This window comes from Microtus oregoni, unplaced genomic scaffold (genome assembly GCF_018167655.1).
Source record: "Microtus oregoni isolate MIOR12 unplaced genomic scaffold, Mior012 000002F_ref0000024, whole genome shotgun sequence".
Lineage (NCBI taxonomy): Eukaryota > Metazoa > Chordata > Mammalia > Rodentia > Cricetidae > Microtus > Microtus oregoni.
Genome location: NW_024543061.1, coordinates 2473631 through 2493211, shown reverse-complemented (window position 1 = coordinate 2493211; position 19581 = coordinate 2473631). Strand labels below are relative to the sequence as shown.

General features: G+C 33.9%; 1 protein-coding gene across 2 annotated transcripts in view; it reads right to left on the bottom strand.

The window, feature by feature from the left end:
- Positions 1-19581, bottom strand: part of Ccser1 (coiled-coil serine rich protein 1) — a 1090845-nt gene that overhangs the window by 873948 nt on the left and 197316 nt on the right. For both annotated transcript variants that reach the window (XM_041634515.1, XM_041634523.1), the window contains exon 4: positions 11780-11873. In XM_041634515.1, the coding sequence (XP_041490449.1) occupies positions 11780-11873 (94 nt within the window). The remainder of the gene's footprint in view (positions 1-11779; positions 11874-19581) is intronic.

Below are 19581 nucleotides of genomic sequence, written 5' to 3'. Positions count from 1 at the left end.
AGCTTCAAATTACATTTTATTCCTTATGAATCATTAAGCCCTCCACTTGTTGCTTACATCAATGCTGCCACAACCATTAAATCATAATATTTACCAAATCCTACTGAAGTCCCAAAATTAAAACATCTCTATCAAGGAACCTTCAAATTTTTAACGTTTCCTTTTCTTCTAAAATATCTATCAAATTCAGCAATACTGGCATTTTCCTATCAATAAATAACATCTGAGCTTTGTATTATCAAATGGTGGCAGCTCAGTACTTGAGAGCAATATTGTTGCATTTACTAGAATGACTAACATTACCAAACCATTCTGATGTGGCTTCAACTTCCACCCTAGAATGGGTAGACACAAAGGAAGCAGTCTTCATGAAACCAAGAAATACCAAAAGTCAGTGTAAATTTTTGGACAATTTTATGAATAAAATTAATATAGAGCCAAATTAAAGAGGAATGATTCTTTTATAGGACCTCAAAACATTATCAAATAAAACTTTATAATTTGAGGAAGAGGAAGTGACTTTTCATGGTGACAATCACAACTGAATTTCTGTAATTGTGTCAATGTTAATGATTACTTCTCGCTTTTCATACCCCAGGCATGACTGAAAATTATGTTTCTTATTGGGAACAATTTTAAATATATAAATATTATATTCATTCAAAAATACCAGAATTTGTTTTCTTAATTGAATATTCATTTGTAAAGTAACAGTTGTTGTTGTCATCATTCAAGATATTGTATGGGAATGTCACCACATAATTTTGAGAAACTGCGAGACACATATTTTCTGTTTAATTACTTCAGGAAACAAAAAACAAAAACAAAAATAAAAAGCCACCAAATGGAAGAAATTGGAAGAAACATAAAGGTTTTTATCCCAAAATTCCCATCCTGTGAGGACATTATTCTGTGACTTGAGCCAGGTGCATGTTAGAAAGTTTGATAGTTAAAATGAGAATTAAAAGCAACGTATAAAATTATCAAACTAATTATTACTGTAGTTGATTAAGCAAATAAAATAAGCAAAACTCAGATCAATTTTAATACATGCCTTTAAATTACATATCACTGTCCATGATATAATCTTGTGGTTAAGTGAAAGGACCCTCTTATGTTCTAGTACAGTATAAAGTGCTCTTTTCACAGAGTTGATAATCAGAAAGCTCATCACAAAGCAATCCTTATATCTAGCTAAGATCTGTAAGATCTTGGGGAGCATGAAGGAAAAATGCAGAAACTATTAAACATACTTAAAATATACCCATGTATTTGTGATGTAAAATCTTTATGAAATGACACTCTGGAAAACTGAAGTTATGAAGAACTGAGGACATTTCCATTTAGTATGTAAATAGTATGTAAAAGTTTAGATTGGTGTAATTGTAAGATTAATTGTACAGGCCTGTATCGCATCAACTTACAAAAGTTTTTTTTGTTGTTGTTGTTGTTTTTTCTCATGATTCAGAGCTATCATAACAATATTTACAGGAATAGGAGTTGTGCACTGCAGTGTCGTAAACCCCGACCCTGCTGGTGTGGATAGAGATGTTTGTTTCCACATTAAATGGCCCCATGCTGTTCTGCTCTATGACTTTGTCAATTGTTGCACAGCTCTTCGCCTTCCCCTACATTTTAGCTAATGATCCTTATTTTTCACAGTCAGCATGCCTACTTGAAATACCCACTTCCTTTTAAGATGCAACTCTGACTTTCGGTGACCTTGGAAAATGTGTAACCCAGTGTATTAGAATTGTATGTGAAATGAGATGCGGCAAAGGCTGGAAAGAGTTGAGAAGAACCCTGCATGTAAAGATAATATCTCAGTGAATGTTGACAAGAGAAGTTTTTAACCTCCAAGTATGTTCTTCTTCCACTGTATGTGGGTCATGTTATCACGTACTGCAGAGATAGCATGATAATTTGATGAGATAACATATTTGAAAACCTCGTAAAACTATGAGGTTGAATACAAATGCACCACAGGGTTTCTATCAGCATTATCAGAACAAGATTGCCATCTAATGGCAACCAGGCAGTCACTAGTGCCCTAACTCAGAGCCCAAGTGAAAAGGGAACAAAGCCAGTGGATGAGACCTCAAAGTGACAACTCATGTCTCAGCTGCACATTTTCTAAGTGCTATGGATGAAAACAGTACATTTCCGGAAACCTATTACAGTTGCTCCTTGTAGCAACTCAATATGACTGGGAACTTTTATATACTGCAAACAAGAAGTATAAATTACCACTCGCAAAGCTGTAATTTAACTCATTTAACCTTTCATCAAGTTTCTAATTCTTTAATCCTGACCAAAAAGTTATTTTAAATCTCCATTCACTCAATCCTAAGAAAGTACATATGATGTCTTGTGAAAATAGTGGAAGATTAAATGAGACAGCAGAAAGTGCTAGTATTTATATCGCAAACAAAGGTCAAAAGGATCGTGTCTAATTGAGCACTTTGCACAATGCCTGTCATGCATCTGATGTGCTCAGTTTCTCTGTTGGAGTCAAAGGGAAACATTAAGTCAAAATTCTTAACTTACGGAGTTCATGGAGCAGAGCGGTTTGCAACACAAGCTTCAGTATATTTGGGATTTTATATTTTATAGGAACTAGTTTTATTAGACATGAGAATCCAAAACTGTTGAGTCTGACTGAGACATCTCCTTCTCATCATTTATCTATCAGGCTTCAAATTTCTTAATATAATAAGGGTGTGTCACCTTCATGAACTGACACCTAGCTCAGTAAATATTATTGTTGGAGGAGGCCACTAGTTAGTTGCCCGGCTGCTCAATTCCAAAATAATCACACAGAAACTGTATTAATTAAATCACTGCTTGGCCCATTAGCTCTAGCTTCTTATTGGCTAACTTTTACATATAAATTTAACCCTTCCGCATTAATCTGTGTATTGCCTTGTGGCAATGGCTTACAGGGGAAAGTTCTGGCTTCTTTCTCTGGCAGGACTACATAGCTTCTTTCTAACTCCTCCTTCTTTCTTTAAGCATTCAGTTTAGTTTTCCCTGCCTACCTCTATTCCCTGTGCAGGCCCAAGGCAGTTTCTTTATTAACCAATGGTATTCACAGCATACAGAGGGGAATCTCACATCATATAATTCAGTTTTTTATCACTATAATTTTACATGTTAGTAAATAATTGACAATCAGAGTGAATTTTACATATTGTCATTTCACAATCTTAAAATTTCAGACTGTGATTTTGTTGACACAAAGAAACATAAGAGTTGTGAATTACAAATATAAAATATGTTTGGTTTTGGTCCCTTTGAGAAAAGAACTCAGCTGAAGTTATTTTTTTAAGAGGAAGTTATAACCCCAAAGTAGAATATAAAACGGTAACTGCAGTATTTTTGGTATTTATTCTAACAATCTTTTTTTATGACTCCATTTACAATAGCCATAAGTTCCTCTTGCTTTTTTCCCTATCACCATCTTTATCAAATTCTAACATAGCCTGAAGCTATTCATCACTAATATTTTCTGGCAACACCTCAAAAATTCCTTAAGCTTATTTTACATGAATCATGTGGGGGGGAGTGGGCGGGTGTGGGTGTATAGGTATTGTGCTTAGTTGCAGCCACAACTAAAAATCAAGGAAAATAATGGAAAAGAAGGCAGAAAGACTCTAAGTTCCAGAGGACCAAGATGCCTGATGTAAGATAGTGTCTCCCAGATGTGACAGGAAAGCAAAACACATGAAGTCTCAAAACTATAGTTATCTAAACAAAACCTGCATAATTTGATCACACCAGTTAACATACCAATGTGGATAGAAAAAAGTTTCACGGGCTGGAAAGATGGCTCAGAAGTTAAGAGCACTCGCTATTCTTCCAGAGGTTCTAGTTCAATTCCCAGAAACCACATGATGGCTCACAACCATCTGTAATAAGATCTGGTGCCCTCTTCTTGCAAGCAGACATACATACAAGCAGAACACTGTATACATAATAAATAAATAAATCTTAAAAAAAAAAGTTTAACAAGGCCCCACCTCTAGATGGAAAACTACAAACAATGAATGGCGGAGAGAGGAACACAGTTTTCTCCAGGGATGAGCCCTGGATAGACTAGCCAATCCCAAATAGTCAGCCCTGCATGCATGTACAAGTGAGCAACAGTACATGGACTTCAGTAAATTAAGCCTGTTTATCCTTACATTATCTATCTATCATCTATCTTTCTATCCATTTATGTATCTATGTATGTATGTATCTATCACCAATCTATCATCTACCTATGTATATTACACATCTATCTATCTATCTATCTATCTATCTGTCTGTCTGTCTGTCTGTCTATCTATCTATCTATCTCTCTCTCTCTCTCTCTATATATATATATATATATATATATATTACAGTAAATATTATGGAAGAGGTCATGAGAGAATGTAAGAATGAAGAAGTTGAAAGGGGAAAATTATGAGTGGAAATGATTTAGACACAGTGTGTTTAATGATGTATAAAATAAATTTTTATTAGCAAAAATAAAAATAAATATATAAATATCTAAAAAAGATTTTCGGTGCCTTGAAATCAGATATATCTGAGTCAGGATTCCATTTCTGCCACAGTGAATCTTGTTCTACATTTGTGACATGTTATGATTCTATTCATCTAAAAAAATCAGTCTGAATAAGTAGTTGACTGAGGCCTGTTTTGATGCAAAGTATCTTGGTTTTACAGACTAAAGCAGGAACCCAATACAATTTGATTCTACTTCTTTGGGATTTAGATAATTTTAATCTTTGTAATTACTATATTTTTTCAGGGCCCTTGAGTTTTGAATACTTCGTTACTATTATAAGTTATTTCAGAATATGTTTTCTACTTTAAACATAACTTTCTTACTTTTATAACACTCAGTGATGAGTTGGTAGTATTAAAAAATTAATCAATTAAGACATGTTGCTTTAGAAAAAAAAAGCACATTTCTTTACGTTTAATCAGTCCAATTAAACAGCTGAAAACTTTTCCCCTGGATATTACTTGTCCCAATACTGTACGGCCTAATTAGAATAGCAGCGTATCTGATAAAGAACACATTTCTGTTTTAAATACTGTAAACACTAGGAACTAAGTTCATAAATGTTAAAAAGCAACCTGTATCGTTGCCATGCATTGCCATTGGTCTTTCCACTTGAAGATAAGTTACTTATTTGAAAATAGATTTAAGTTAATTTTCTCTGATTAAAAAATTCAATAGGTGGATGATCGAGTAAAGACAAACTTTATTACTTGTGTTATTTATTTTACATTTGCTTCTGAAGTACTCAGGGCAGTATTGGTGTATGTCTACATGCAAATAGAGGTAATGGCCCAGCAATACCAATTAGAAATTAATTAGGTAGTTGCTAAATATTTGGAATTTGATGAGGAAGCATTATAAAAATTTTTCAGTGAGTTAGGAATTCCTCCTGTGCCTATTAATTAAGAAGGTAATTTTGTTATTAATTTTTAATGGGTAAAAGCACAGCAGAGATGAGATGAAACCCTGGTGGTTTTGCTAATATGAATGGCAATGTATAAAGAATTGCAACAACATTGACATAAGAATATTATAAAAGTCAACTGCAAATTAGTAGGGATTATGGTGTATCTGGATCAAAAGAAGTGGGCCTAGGGTATCTTTAATTAGATTGTACAAAACTCAGAAACTTATGCAACTTAACTGTGGAGATAAAATTTGGAAGTTAATAAATAGACTTATTAAGCTATGCCATTTGAATGACAGCATTCCTCAAAAAAGCCATAAACTACCTAAGAAAAAAAACACAGTACCAAACATGAGAAACCTCTATTTGAGTTGTTAGTCAAGGTACTCCCAGTTAGTCCCCCAAACAGCGGAAGCTATAGCTGTTGCTCTTGGATGACTCTCATAGGTTGAAGATTAAGTCCCTATTTGTGAAACCTGCACATTTAGGACACAGGGCTCATATTATTTCAGCTAACATTATAGACTCTTTCCTGTGGTCTAGATTCCCCAGTAACATGAAGTACTATGCAAGCAGACAGAAGAAAGAAGTAGTTAGTAATCTTAGGTGACTATAAGTTCTGTGAACAACAACAAGGACAGCTGGGCAGGATATTACTAAGGGTGAAATAGTGATACTCATGGGTTGGTGGTGATCAACAATTATCTAATTATACTAAAGACCCACTCAACAGGAGGGAAGCCAGCTCTAATCCTACACAGAACCCTAGCAAACTATCTGGAGCTAGTGAGACCATGGATCTTATAAGAAACCTGCAATTGCCACTTTGCTAGAACAGCATACTTTCTAATTACATTATAAAACTTATTCTTATACCTACAGATACGCCAGCACACAGTCCTCATCAAAGACCCTTCTCTTTACAGCAAATGGAGACTTAGTTACTTTTCTGTTTTGGGAAAGAGACAATACAGCAAAAGCAGCTTATAAAAGAAAGCATTTAATTGGGAGTTTGATCACAGTTTCAGAGGGTGAGTCCACGACAATCATGGAAGGGAGCTTGGGTTCAGGGACAGGGCTGGAGTAAGACCTGGGAGCTTACATATTGAAACAATAACCACAAGACTGAGGGAGAGGGGAGGGGAGGTAGCATGCTAACTGGAAATGGAATGGCCTTTTCAAACTTCAAAGCCCTCCCCCCAGTGATTGTCTTCTTCCAACAAAGCCACACGTTCTAACCCTTCCTAAATGCATTCAACTGTTAAATATATGCATCTAGGGGTACCATTAAGTCCACCACAGAGACCATTATAAAACTCACAACTGGACACAATGCAGAGCACAAATGCTTGTGGGGTCCTCAGGCTCAGCAGATATGTCTGCATTATAACTCCCACACATAAAGGAAAAGAGAATATCAAGTTGTACATGCTAAGTGCATGCTTAGTTGGGGCTGAGCAAGTCAGAGTCACTCATTCTATGCATTTAAAACAGTTGCTGATCTCTGTAATAAGTTTCCATGTGTTACAAAAGGACACATATTTGATACCAGAGAAGAGCTAAACTTATCTTTGAGTATCAAGGTACATATTCAGAAAGCTGTTAGATGCTATTTTGATTTAGGAAAATTGTACTAATAGCTTCTCATCTGGGGTCTCTGACTTCTCCAGCTTTGGCTAGTTGGCTAGATTTACAGTAACAGATATGAGTTTTCTCCTATCAAGTGTTCCTTAAGTTTAATTACATAGTTGTTGCTTACCCAAAAATTTACATGCCACTATTGCACCAACGAAGATATACTGCTGGACTAGTTATTGTTTTGGTTCATAGATTTAACAGCTGGGTAGAACATTGATTACCTTTCTCACTTGGCAGCCTACATGGCACCTTCTGATGCTATAGGACCTGCTCAGAAAAGAGGCCTGAAGATCTGTACAATCTCAATTTCCCAAATTCTATGACCAAAGAGTGGAGTGACCTCAGCAATACGGTCTTATCATCAGGTTCTAGAAGGAAACCAAGGACAATAGCAGTGGCCTATGTTGTTTTGAAAATCTTTTGGACTTTCTTTCCTCTGCCTGATCAACATCTGGAAGGGTGGGTTCCCTTGCCCAGCACGGAGACATTTGTTCAGTAACCTATGACTTATAGAGGAAGTATTATCAGTATGTGTAGCACAACTTTACCTAAACTATATACATTTTAAGTGAGGTGTTTCTTTGAGTTGTTTTGTGTGTTTATGACTGTGTGTGTTTGCATGTATATTTTCAGGTAAGCTTTTGAAGCTATGATCCCTATTATTTTTATCCTAACTTTTAGTTTATCTGGAATGCATTCTAAAAATGCAATATTCTTTAAAAGTTTTAAGGTTAATTTGATAAAGTTCTGGCTCCCTATGAGCCTTCAGTTTCCTTCCTTAAACTTACTTATATTTTAAGCCAACTCATGAAAACATACTGCTTTATAATAAACAATGTTTTTAAAGTGTATGATTTTTGTGCATTGTGACATGAAATCAATACCAAAAGCAAGATAAGGAACATATTCAGTAGCTCCCAAGCCTCCTTATCACCTTCGGCACCTGTCAGTCTCTTACTGGCAGCCCTTTTGCTTCTCAGACAATGATGTGGTTTGGTTTGTTTGTTTTCTGTGAAATTTGCGCTGTTTGGACTAATGGAATCTTGTGTTATTTTCGTCGGCATTTTTCACGCAACATGGTTCTTCAGCAATAAATTTATGGTCTCATCCTGATCAGTATTCCAGTTTTTGCTTAATGCTTTTCTATGATGTAGATTTAGAAGAATTTATCAACCTGAGCTTTAACCTACTTGCATTTTTATTTTAAAATAAATACTTTTATACATTTTTCTCTCAGTAAAATTAATAAAAAAGAATAATGAAAAAATCAATAAAACAGAAACTATCAGAAAATAAAAATATATAAATTAAAGTACTATTACATTCAATAACAAGAGTAGGTTACATTAAAATTACACACTGTGATGTTTGTTGTGCATATATGTAATTCTGCATTTATCACAATCAGTCTTTAATGCTGCTATTATCAACATTTTTGATCTAAGATGTTCATAATTTCTAACTGATCAGAGTATTCCCATTTTTTCTTCCCAGACGCCATAGTAAGCATCAATGTACCCCCACCCCAAGTTTCTAAAACCTAGGTGTGTTCTTTCACCCTCCCCTTATCACTTCATCAGTGTTGCTAATCCACTGACTTTCCCAGGCTGCAGTTTCCCACCAGGGTCTGCCATGCTGATGACTAATGAGTGGCTGGCATAAATGCAAGGGGACTAATAGCTAAAGATGATGAATTACAGACCCAAATCTAAATTATCTGAATATATATTGTCCTATATATAAGTATTTTTATAACACCCATTTAGAGAAGAAAATTCCGTACAGTTGCCCAAGGATTACATCTGAGCAACAATTTGTCTTCGAGGATGACGTGACAGGTGACAGGCTCAGCATCTAGTTCTCAACTGTGTCTTCTGTTCAGTGAGTCATAAGAATAACACATCACTTTTATTCCCTTAGATAAAGTGAATAGTGGTCATAACATTTTATAGAGAAAAATAATTATTCAAAGGTTACTGTTTTCCCAGAGCACATACGGGCAGCTACATCTTTGTTTAGATTTGAATTCAGTGTTTTTCACCATGGCTGGCTGTCAAACATAACTTCTCTTCCCCAAGACTAGCACCAAACAGAACTGGACTTGTCATCTCTACATTCAATTATTTCATAAATGTTCCAGTAAACATAAAATAGAGAAAAGAATATGATTTTGGAAGTTTTAATCACAAATCCATATAAGTCTATGATTCCCTCACTCACGGTACACATTATTCTGTGTTGATCATTAAACAATTTATCAGCTTAATGTGTTCCCTTCTTCATATTTGTGGATCAAACAAGTAACTGATGTAAACATTCAGTCACACACATCTCCATAAAATATTACATAAAATTCAAAGTAAATTAGAATTTTATAAAAATTAACAAAATGGACTATAAGACTCAGTTAAATTATCTTCTCTCTCATTAATTCAGAATGACTTTTCCATTTTTGAACATTTATTTCAGTGATATATAACAACATAAACATTGTACATAAACTGAATTAAACTTATTTATCTTGGTAAAATTCATCATTTATTCAAAATGAAAACATCCAAAGTCCTAACTTCTTATAAAGAATATATATAATTTTAAACAAATGTGCCTATGAGGGTGCCACATTATATTTAGCTGTTTTAAACTACAATCGTCACCTTTGCCCTTCCACCATCCTGACCACCCACAGAAGAAACCCTACCATACACACTGAAGAATTCTCTGTGCCTTACTTTTGGCTTCCTATTGGCAATTGTACCTTGTCACTTAGTGCTTATTATCTTCTCATTCTACTACTTCTTACAAAAATCATTGTTCAAACTAATTTCAAAAAGTCCCAAATTAAGTTTATTTATATGATTTCTCATTACAGAAAAAGAAATATATTTAAAATTATGACTTTACAACACAGAAATTAAAACCTTTAAATAGAAATTCCTCTCATTATCTCAGAGGTATCCCATATGTATATGTGGGATTAGATTAAGGGAAGAGAGAGAAAATTAATACTTCAGGGTTGGTACTGTACTTCTCTCAGAATTGCATAATGAGGGACAGTCTGTCCTCTTGTTATATATAGTGATGCTATGGATTGATCTATGGTTTAGATATACTGTCTATTCCATATCTGTACCATCCACTATAAACAATTTACCCTATAACCATACAATAGTAAATATGAATGTTTTCTTTATTGCTTTTAGTTATAATTTTTCCACTATTGAATACAAAATATGAGTCTTATTGTGAAAAATTTGAAGTGTTTAAACATTTTGTTATTGTAGACATTTAAATGAGTAATATGTAGAGAGTATTATTTTATAGGTTTCCAGTCTCACAGGTTTGGATAATAGAGATTAGATAGTTTGATCTACCGGTAAATATACTATATTACATATGTATCTATAGCAACTTAGATATTTGCTAGATGTTGATTAATTCTCCTATAAAAAACTCCTTCCAAAGGGACACGTCCTACTATGTTCTCCTAATGTCTAACTGTTAAGGTAAAAAACATATGAAGGACAGAAATTTGGAGTTATCATCATAAAAATAATAAATTTACATTAGAAAAGGACAGCTGTGAAAACAACTGCAGGTAGAATGTTTTAAAAAAAAAATCCCAAATTGATATACAATGGCAACCTAAAAGGAGGTACAAGAAAATAAAAACATCATTATGGTCTGCTTTTCAAAGTTGCAATATATTAACTGATTATAAATATTTAGTATGAACCAAACATCTCGATATAAGCCTGAGAATTAACACAGAGAATAGAATCCATGCAAGTTAGAAGTAGTAACATGATGCACCACATGTGCAATATTCCCAAAAGTACCCTGTAGACTCAGGCTTTATGACTTACCTTAACATTGTAGACTTTTAATGTACAAGTAATAGTGTAAGAGGTATCATTAAAAATAAGATAATACAATCTTTGCTGTCAGATACCTAAATCCGAATATAGTTAGGCCATATAAAATATTTTGAATGAACAAATTTTTTGAATTTAGAGATATGCTATTTAAAATCTAACATGAATTCAAACTATTACAAATGAGGTGGATGGGTTTCCTTAGCTTATGTGATATGAGTTTAGCTATTACTCATTGTAACTGCATACATGCATTTGAGGTGTATCTATGGAATATCTATGGGTGTTATTTGTCACTCTGAGTTCTCAGATCAGCCTTGCAGTATCAGCATTAATCTCTGTTGTTAAGGTATTGTGACTAAAATTTAGAATCACAAATCTAGATAAGCAAAAGTTACATTTGATTAAAAGTAAACCATAAAAAATGAAATGGAAACCATTGCATGGTTACCCCTTCAAACATAAGACACTAATGTTTTAAATTGGTAAGTATTTAATTTGAGCATATCTTCTTTTGAAATGATTTTTGTGTTCTGTTTCATTTCATAATGACTTCTACCTGCATTCATGTTTCTACAACTGACTTTACAGTCATCCAGTATAAGAAGCTAAAGTATGCAGGGTACCTAGCATGCTCCTTGCACATAGACGATGAAAGGAGAAAGAGAAGACTGGCCATGTTCCAAAGAGTGTCTAGCCTACAGTGAAAGCTGCAGCAATTAAAGCAAATTGATTAAACTGGGGTCAAATTCTTGTAGACATTTATTGGGGTCATATTGGTGCTGGTATTTAATCAACTTTTACCTGGGGGTTGAAGATTCTGTTCCTCTAAAAATTCTAAATCAAGCATCAGATCATCTTCGTCCAGTTCACAGGATCCCAAATGATTTAGAACATCCTGAAAGAAAAGTAAACCTGATAAATGACAGAAAGCAGAGGAGATAGAATAAGAATGTAAGAATAAGAAAATAGCCACATACAGTAGCCATGAAACAAAACACTCAGCAAATCTGAAATTGACTTTCATGACTTCTGAATCTACCAGTCCTATGAAATGCTTTCAGAATTTTCTAATATGTCTAACTTTCCCTACTACTTACTCCTCTTAGTTATTCATACCTGCTACAACTAAAAACATATAAGTCTTCATCCTACATTATTGTTCTGTATGTCACATAATTTCAGCAAACGTGTTTAGCAAAGCTCTGAAAGGAATGCATAAAGGTAGCATGCTTCCTGTGAGAGTTTCATGCACAGTATGTGAGACAGGAGAAGAAATCAGTCATTAAACAAGGACCTAATCAAGTTTTTGAAATAAGAAAATAAATCCTCTATTTTATGTGTAAAGACATTAGAGAAATCTTCATACTTTAGAAGCAATTTTTAAAAGAGGTTATCTAGCTAGTCCCACAATATTTGTGTCACTAATTACACAACTTTCTTGCCAATAGGTCACTGTTGTAGATCGCAGGATTTGTAGTTAGATGAAATTGATGATTACTTTTCTCTTTCAGTAGCATGCAAAGTGTGTCTTCTATCACCATAAAGGCTAGTCAGTAAGGGGTAAAGCTTCTTATCTGGGCACCAGGTCAATAATTCCATGTTTTGTTTTGTTTTTTAAGTCAAGAAATTGTATTCATAGTACAAGCATTACAGAATATAATAAATAACTAGATATTTTAATAACTAAAATTTGGGTAACTAGAAAATTTAATAATAGGTGTAACTGAGGCTCTTTTATGAAAGTATTTTTTTTGTAAACTTTGCCTGAGTTTTTGAAATTTAATTAGAATTCCAAGATCTTTTTTTCTCTTTATTTTATCTTTTTTTAGTTGTTGAAAAAAAAATTTCCGCCTCCTCCCCATTTCCCATTTCCCTCCCCCTCCTCCCACACATTGCCCCCTCCCCACAATCCCCTCCCCCTCTCCTCCTTCCCCCACTCCATTCCCCCTCCCTCTCGAGAATGTAGGGCAGTCCAGATTCCCTGCCCGGCGGGAAGTCAAAATAATCCTCAATTCTGAATAATAAAAGGAAATACTGGTGTCATCATCCCAGATTTCAAGTAATATATCACACAATGGTAGTAATAAAAATAGCTTTGGTATTAGTTTAAAAACAAACACATTGATCAGTGCAAGTTAATTCGAGGCCCATACACAATTTCACGTGCTTATAGATACTCAATTATTTTACATAGAAACTAAAAATACATACTCCAGAAAGGACAACATCTTCAATACATGGTCCTGGTCAAGATCAATAGCTGCATGTGAAACAATGCAAAGAGAGCCATATTATTTTAGATTTTAGATTTATTATGTATACAATGTTCTGTCTGCATGTATACCTGCATGCCAGAAGAGGGCACCAGACCTCATTACAGATGGTTGTGAGCCACCATGTGGTTGCTAGGAATTGAACTCAGGACCTTTGGAAGAGCAGACAATCTCTTAACCTCTGGGCCATCTCTCCAACCCCAAGAGACCCATATTGATACACAAGAATGGCCACCACTATCCAAGCATAGTGGCAGCCTATATTATGAGAAAAATCATTATCAATCATATGTCTGCGGTATTTTTTATAAAACCCTAGTCAAATAAATAGCCAGCAATATTTTAAAAAGAGTAAAAGGAATTTATTTCTAGCATAGGGCTTTTAAAAATAATTTTAAAATATTTTTAATTATTTAAAATAATTTAAGAAAGAACACTTTACATATTTTGAGCATCTGGGGCATGGTTTATGTAGCATTCCTCCCTTCTGTTAAGAACATCTCCATTCAGACACCATGTTCACAGATTCTGCCATGAGTAATAATAATAGTAAATAAAAACAAATTTAAAGTTCAAGAATTTTCTTAAAGGGTAGTCAAAGAATACAAATAGAATGACTTCACAAAACTAATCTGTGACGGTTTGAGGATCAACAACACAATAACCAGTATGGCTTCATGAAGCAATTGGAGTCTGTCAAATATCATGAGCTCATAATAATTGAAGGCAAAAGACAATATGATAAATGTAAAAGACACTAAAAATCAAAAATAAAACGCAAAAATATTTGGAGTTAATTTTCCATCAGTGTAGCAAGATGCCTGATACATTCACCTCAGAAGGAGCAAAGGTTTGTGTATGTTTTCTTATGGTTTCAGAGAACTCTAGAGTTTGGATGGCTAGAAGGATTGTTTTGATGTTTTTTAGGACTGTAGTGAAGGAGCAGTGCATGCTGGGAAGTATAAAATGTAGTAAAGCTGCTTGACTCAGACAACTCAGAAAAAGGAAGGAGCAAAGAGGAGGGAGTGGGGGAAAGAGAATATGTGAATATTCACTTAGAGGCACGTTTCTAGTCATCTAAATGTTTACTATTGATTCCCTAAAATCTACTTCTTAATGGTGCCATAGGATTGAGGTCAAGACCTTGGGGGCATTTAAAATTTAAACCATAATATTACTGTGGGAAAACCCTTAGTTTCCATTGTATGGAGATTTTAATAAATAACACATTGGTGTTTTGGTTTGGTTTGATTTAGTTTGGTTTGGTTTCGTATTGCACATTTACTACTATAATTAAGATCTGCATGTTCTGGACAGGTAGGGAAGCAGGGTCTCAAAACATTCTATAAAGGAAAAGGAAGGGCTTCTCAGTATCAATGGGTGTCATATGCAATATTTAAGAAAAACGAAATTCAGCATTCAATTAATGCTAATTAAAATGATTGTATCTCAAATGTAAGAGAATGCAACTGTGTGCTTCAGACACTTGATTAAAAAAGAAAAAGCAACAACAACAGCAACAAAAAAAAACCAGAATGCATCATGACAAAAACTATATGATGACTAAGCAGAAACAGTCCCTCAACTCCTGTAGGGTATAAAGGCTAAATAATAAAGAAATAATGACAAAATATAAATATTTAATAATGTTGATACAGAGCTCTATACATCTTAATAACAGGAACATTATTGTGTTATAATAGGAATTGCAACGAAAAAGTCATTTTATGTGATAGCTCTACATTATTACATAAAATTAAAAGCTAGCATAGAACATCTTTTAAAAGACTTAAGGGCACATACTAAATATAGTTCAATCATAAAATGCAAGTCTTAAGCAATGGTCACAAACAGGTCTATATTTTTGGAATATGCAGAAAATTCAAATGACTAGATAAAAACTCATCAAAAACTAACACCTTCAAATTTAAGAGATGCTTCCTTTCACTTATTAATAGAGTGGTTAGTAAGTCCTAAAATATAGATATAAATATTTTTCAAATATCAAGCATAATGAAAACTGGGCATCTGTAAAGTGTAAGAACAAGGAAAACGATAAAAATTGATATGAATGCCTGGTAAACCTATGAAACCAGATTCTGGGAGACATCATGGCTTGCTTTAGATGTTAGTCAGTTGTTTAAAACTTTCCCAGGATGTTGGTATTCTCTATACAGAAGCTTTTTAGTGACAGGGAGTCCTATTTATCAATTGTTGGGCATAATACCTGTGCTTTCAGGGACCTTAACCTGTTTAACCTGTTCAACAAATCGTTTCCTGTGCCAATGAGTTCTAGCATATTTTACTTTCTCCTCAAAAAGTTTCAGGTTATCCTGTCTATGGTTAAAGTGTTTATCTATTTGGAGTTGAGTCTTGTATAGAATGAGAAATGAAGTCTAATTTCATTCTCTTACATTTATCTATCAAATTTGACAAGGGCCATTTGTTCAAGACATTGTCTTTTCTTCAATGTGTTTTGTTGGCTTCTTTTCAAAACTTAAGTGGCTGTAGAATATGAGTTTATGTGTGGATCCTCAATTCTATTCTGCTGACCAATGTGTCTGTTCTTTTGCCAGTACCATAATGGTTTTATAACTGTGACTCTGTAGTACAAATTGAAATTTGGTATTATGATACCACCATATGATTTTGTTTTTCAGTATGATTATTTTATTGTTATTTCATTGTTCAACATGATTTTAGATAACCTTGGTCATTTGTTTTTCTAAATAAATTTGATGTGTTTTTTTTAGGTTCTATGAAGAATTATGTTAGAAGTATGATGGAGGGTGCATTAAAGCTGTAGATTACTACCGTTTGAATGGCCATTTTCTCAATATTAACCCTACCAATTCAAGAGCATGAGGGCCCATTCCATCTTCTGGTGCCTTCTATAATTTCTTTTTTCATTATTCTAATATTTCCACTGTAAAACACTTTCATCTCCTTAGATTTATTCTGAGTTATTTTTAGGCTGAAATTTATGGGATTGGTTCCTTCTCAGTGTACAGGATCTTGATATTTAGAAAGGCTACTGATTTTGAATCCTTCTACTTTACTGAATATGTTCATCAGCTGAGGGAGGACTCTGGTAGGATCTTTGTGGTCTTTTACATATCATCTGCAAAGAAGGATATTTAGACTTCCTCCTTTTTTGTTTGTATCATTTTATTTCATTTCACTTATTTTATTGATCTGTCTAAGATGTCCAGCATGATATTTAATAAGAACAGAAGAAGAGAACAACTTTGTCTTTTTCCTTATTTTAATGAAAATGTTTCAAGTATTTCCTCTAACGTGACTATGGGCTTCCTGTATATTGCCGTTATAATGTTGGGTTATGTGTTTTATATCCCTAGATTCTCCAGGTGTTTTATGATGATGTGATGTTTGATTTTTGTCTTGGGTCTTTTCTGCATTTAAAGAGATATTTGGATAGATTCTGTTCTAGAGTCTAGTCATAGAGTCAATTACATGTATTGATTTATGTATGTGCATCTCTGAGATTAAGATGAGTTTATTGTAATGGGATGATTTCATGGATAAGTTTTTGAATTTGCTTTGCAAGTTTTTATTGAGATGTTTTATATTTTTTTAGTGAAGAAACAAAGTACAGAATGGGGAAAAATCATTTCCAACTATATATCTGATTAAGAATTAGTATATATCTTTGTATAATATACATAGAACTAAATGATAACACCAATAAAATAACCCAATTAAAATCAGAGTACAGAATTAAATAGTTTTCAAAAGGAAAAATACAAATGTCTGAGAAACATGTTTTAAATATTCAACATTTTATCCATCAAAGAAACGAAAATGAGAACAACTTTGAGATACTTTCTTTACAGACTCAAAATGACCTTTATTAGAAAGAAAAAAAAACAAAATCAAACAAAAAAAAACGAGAAGAACAAATTCCAGCTTGCACATAAGAAAAGGGTAATACCCACTCTTGGTGGGAGAGCAGGCTGATATAGCCACAATTGAAAACAGAATGATGATTTCTCAAAGAACTAGAGGTAGATCTACCATATGATACAGCTATATAACACTTTGGAGAATATACCCATATGACTTTATATCCTACTGAAGCTACTGAAGAAATACAAGATTATGTGTATGCACTGCTGATTTATTCACAATAATCAGAAAATAAAAACAGCCTAGATGTATATGAACTGATAAGTGAGTAGACATATATTAATGTGTATGTGTATAATGTATATAGATATATTAGAATATTATTCAGCTTTTAACAAATGAAATTATTAAATTCACAGATAATTGGAGAGATGGAAATAATCAGCCTGAATGAGGTAACTCTGACCTAGAAAGAAAATCACTGGATGTTCTCTCTCATATTTGAAGACTAAACACAAAACTTTGAATATGTGTGTTTGAATTGGAGTATGCATATATGTTTGGTAGGGACCATGAACAAAGGGCAGATTATAAGGAACAGGGCCTTAAACAAAGATGGTATGAAGAGGAGAAGGGGAATAAAAAAATAGGGTTCAAAGGGATGGGGAATGAGAAGACAGGGTAGAGGAGCAGAGGAGTGAGAACAAGAAAGGATAGGTAGTGTTATCCTTTGAAAATTACAATTAGAATCCTAAAACTATAGAATATTTCTAAAATACTTATACATGGATATATGAAAAGAGTTAAACTGGGACTGGAGAGATCACTCAGCAGTAAAGAGCATTTAATGCTCTAGCAGAGAACCAGGTTTCATTCCAAGCACTCATATAGTCACTCATAACCATTTTCAACTCAAGTTCCAGGGAATCAAACATCATTTTAAGACCTCCCTAGATATCAGACATACATGAGGTAAGCAGACATACATGCACATAAAAAACTTAAAAAGTTAAAAACGTATAAAGATTAAATGGAGGTAACCTGTAACATGGAAACAGTTTCCTCTCATAGCCACCAAAGACTATCATAGGAAAGTTCAGTGGGAAGTATGGCTTAACTCCTATTGAGTTTTGGTCAGTTGGATCTTTCAGACTCTATTACAGGCTACTGTCATTGTTTTTTTATTACCTTGAGGAATTTGTAGTAAAACCCTATTGATGAAGACACCACATACTTGACTCAAAGAACAAGGAATAATCTAGACCTACCAAACGAAAAGTTTCATTTTTATTGATCAATTTTCATAGTGCTGGTGCTAGTTTTACTACTGGGAGAGAAATGATTCTATAAGAATCCTGCAAGTTATAATAATAATGACTGGCCTATCAAAATATTCATACTGGTGCTATAGTGGCATAAATACTTTAGGAGTATTTTGGTACAATTGAGCATCCTTTGGGTATATATCCAAAATCAAGGACTTGAGGAAGATTGTTTCCTCATTTTCTGAAAATCACCATACTGATATTCAAAGGAGCTGTACCAGCTTGCACTCCCACCAGCAATGCAAGAGTGTTCCCTTTACCCCACAACCTCTCCAGCATAAGGTGTGATCAGTGTTTTAAATCTTGGGCATTCTTACTGGTGTAAGATGGAATCTCAGAGTTGTTTTGATTTGCATCTTTCTGATGACTAAAGACATAGAACATTTCCTTAAGTGTCTTTCAGCCATTTTAGATTTTCTGTGGAGAGTTCTCTGTTTAGGTCTGTACTCCATATTTTCAGATTTTGTGTTCTTTTGATGACCAATTTCTTGAGTGCTTTGTATATTTTAGAGATCAGCCCAATATGGGGCTAGTGAAGATCTTTTCCATTTTGTAGGCTGCCATTTTGTCTTGTTGACTGTGTCCTTTACTTTACAGAAGCTTTTTAGTTTCAGGAGGTCATGTGCTCAACTATGTTCATAGCAGCATTGTTTGTCATATCCAGAAACTGGAAACAACCTAAATGTTCTTAGACCAAAGAATGGATAAGAAAAATGTGGTACAATTACAGAATGAAGTACTACACAGCAGCAAAAATAATGACATCTTGAAATTTGTAGGCAAATATATGGATCTAGAAAATATGTTGAATGAGGTAACCCACACCCAAAAAGACAAATATAATATGTACTCACTCACTCATAAGTGGTTTTTAGACATAAAGCAAAGAAATCTAATCTACAAATCACAATCCCAGAGAACCTAGACAAAGACCCTAAGAGAGACATACATGGATCTAATCTACAAGGGAAGTATAAAAAGACAAGATCTCATGAGTAAATTGGGACCATGGGGACCATAGGAGTGGGTTGAAGGGGAGGGGAGAGGAAAGAAGGGGAGCAGAGAATAATGTATAGCTCAATAAAATCAATAAAAAAGAACGAAAAATACTATAGGAGTAACCAGTCACTTTTTGACT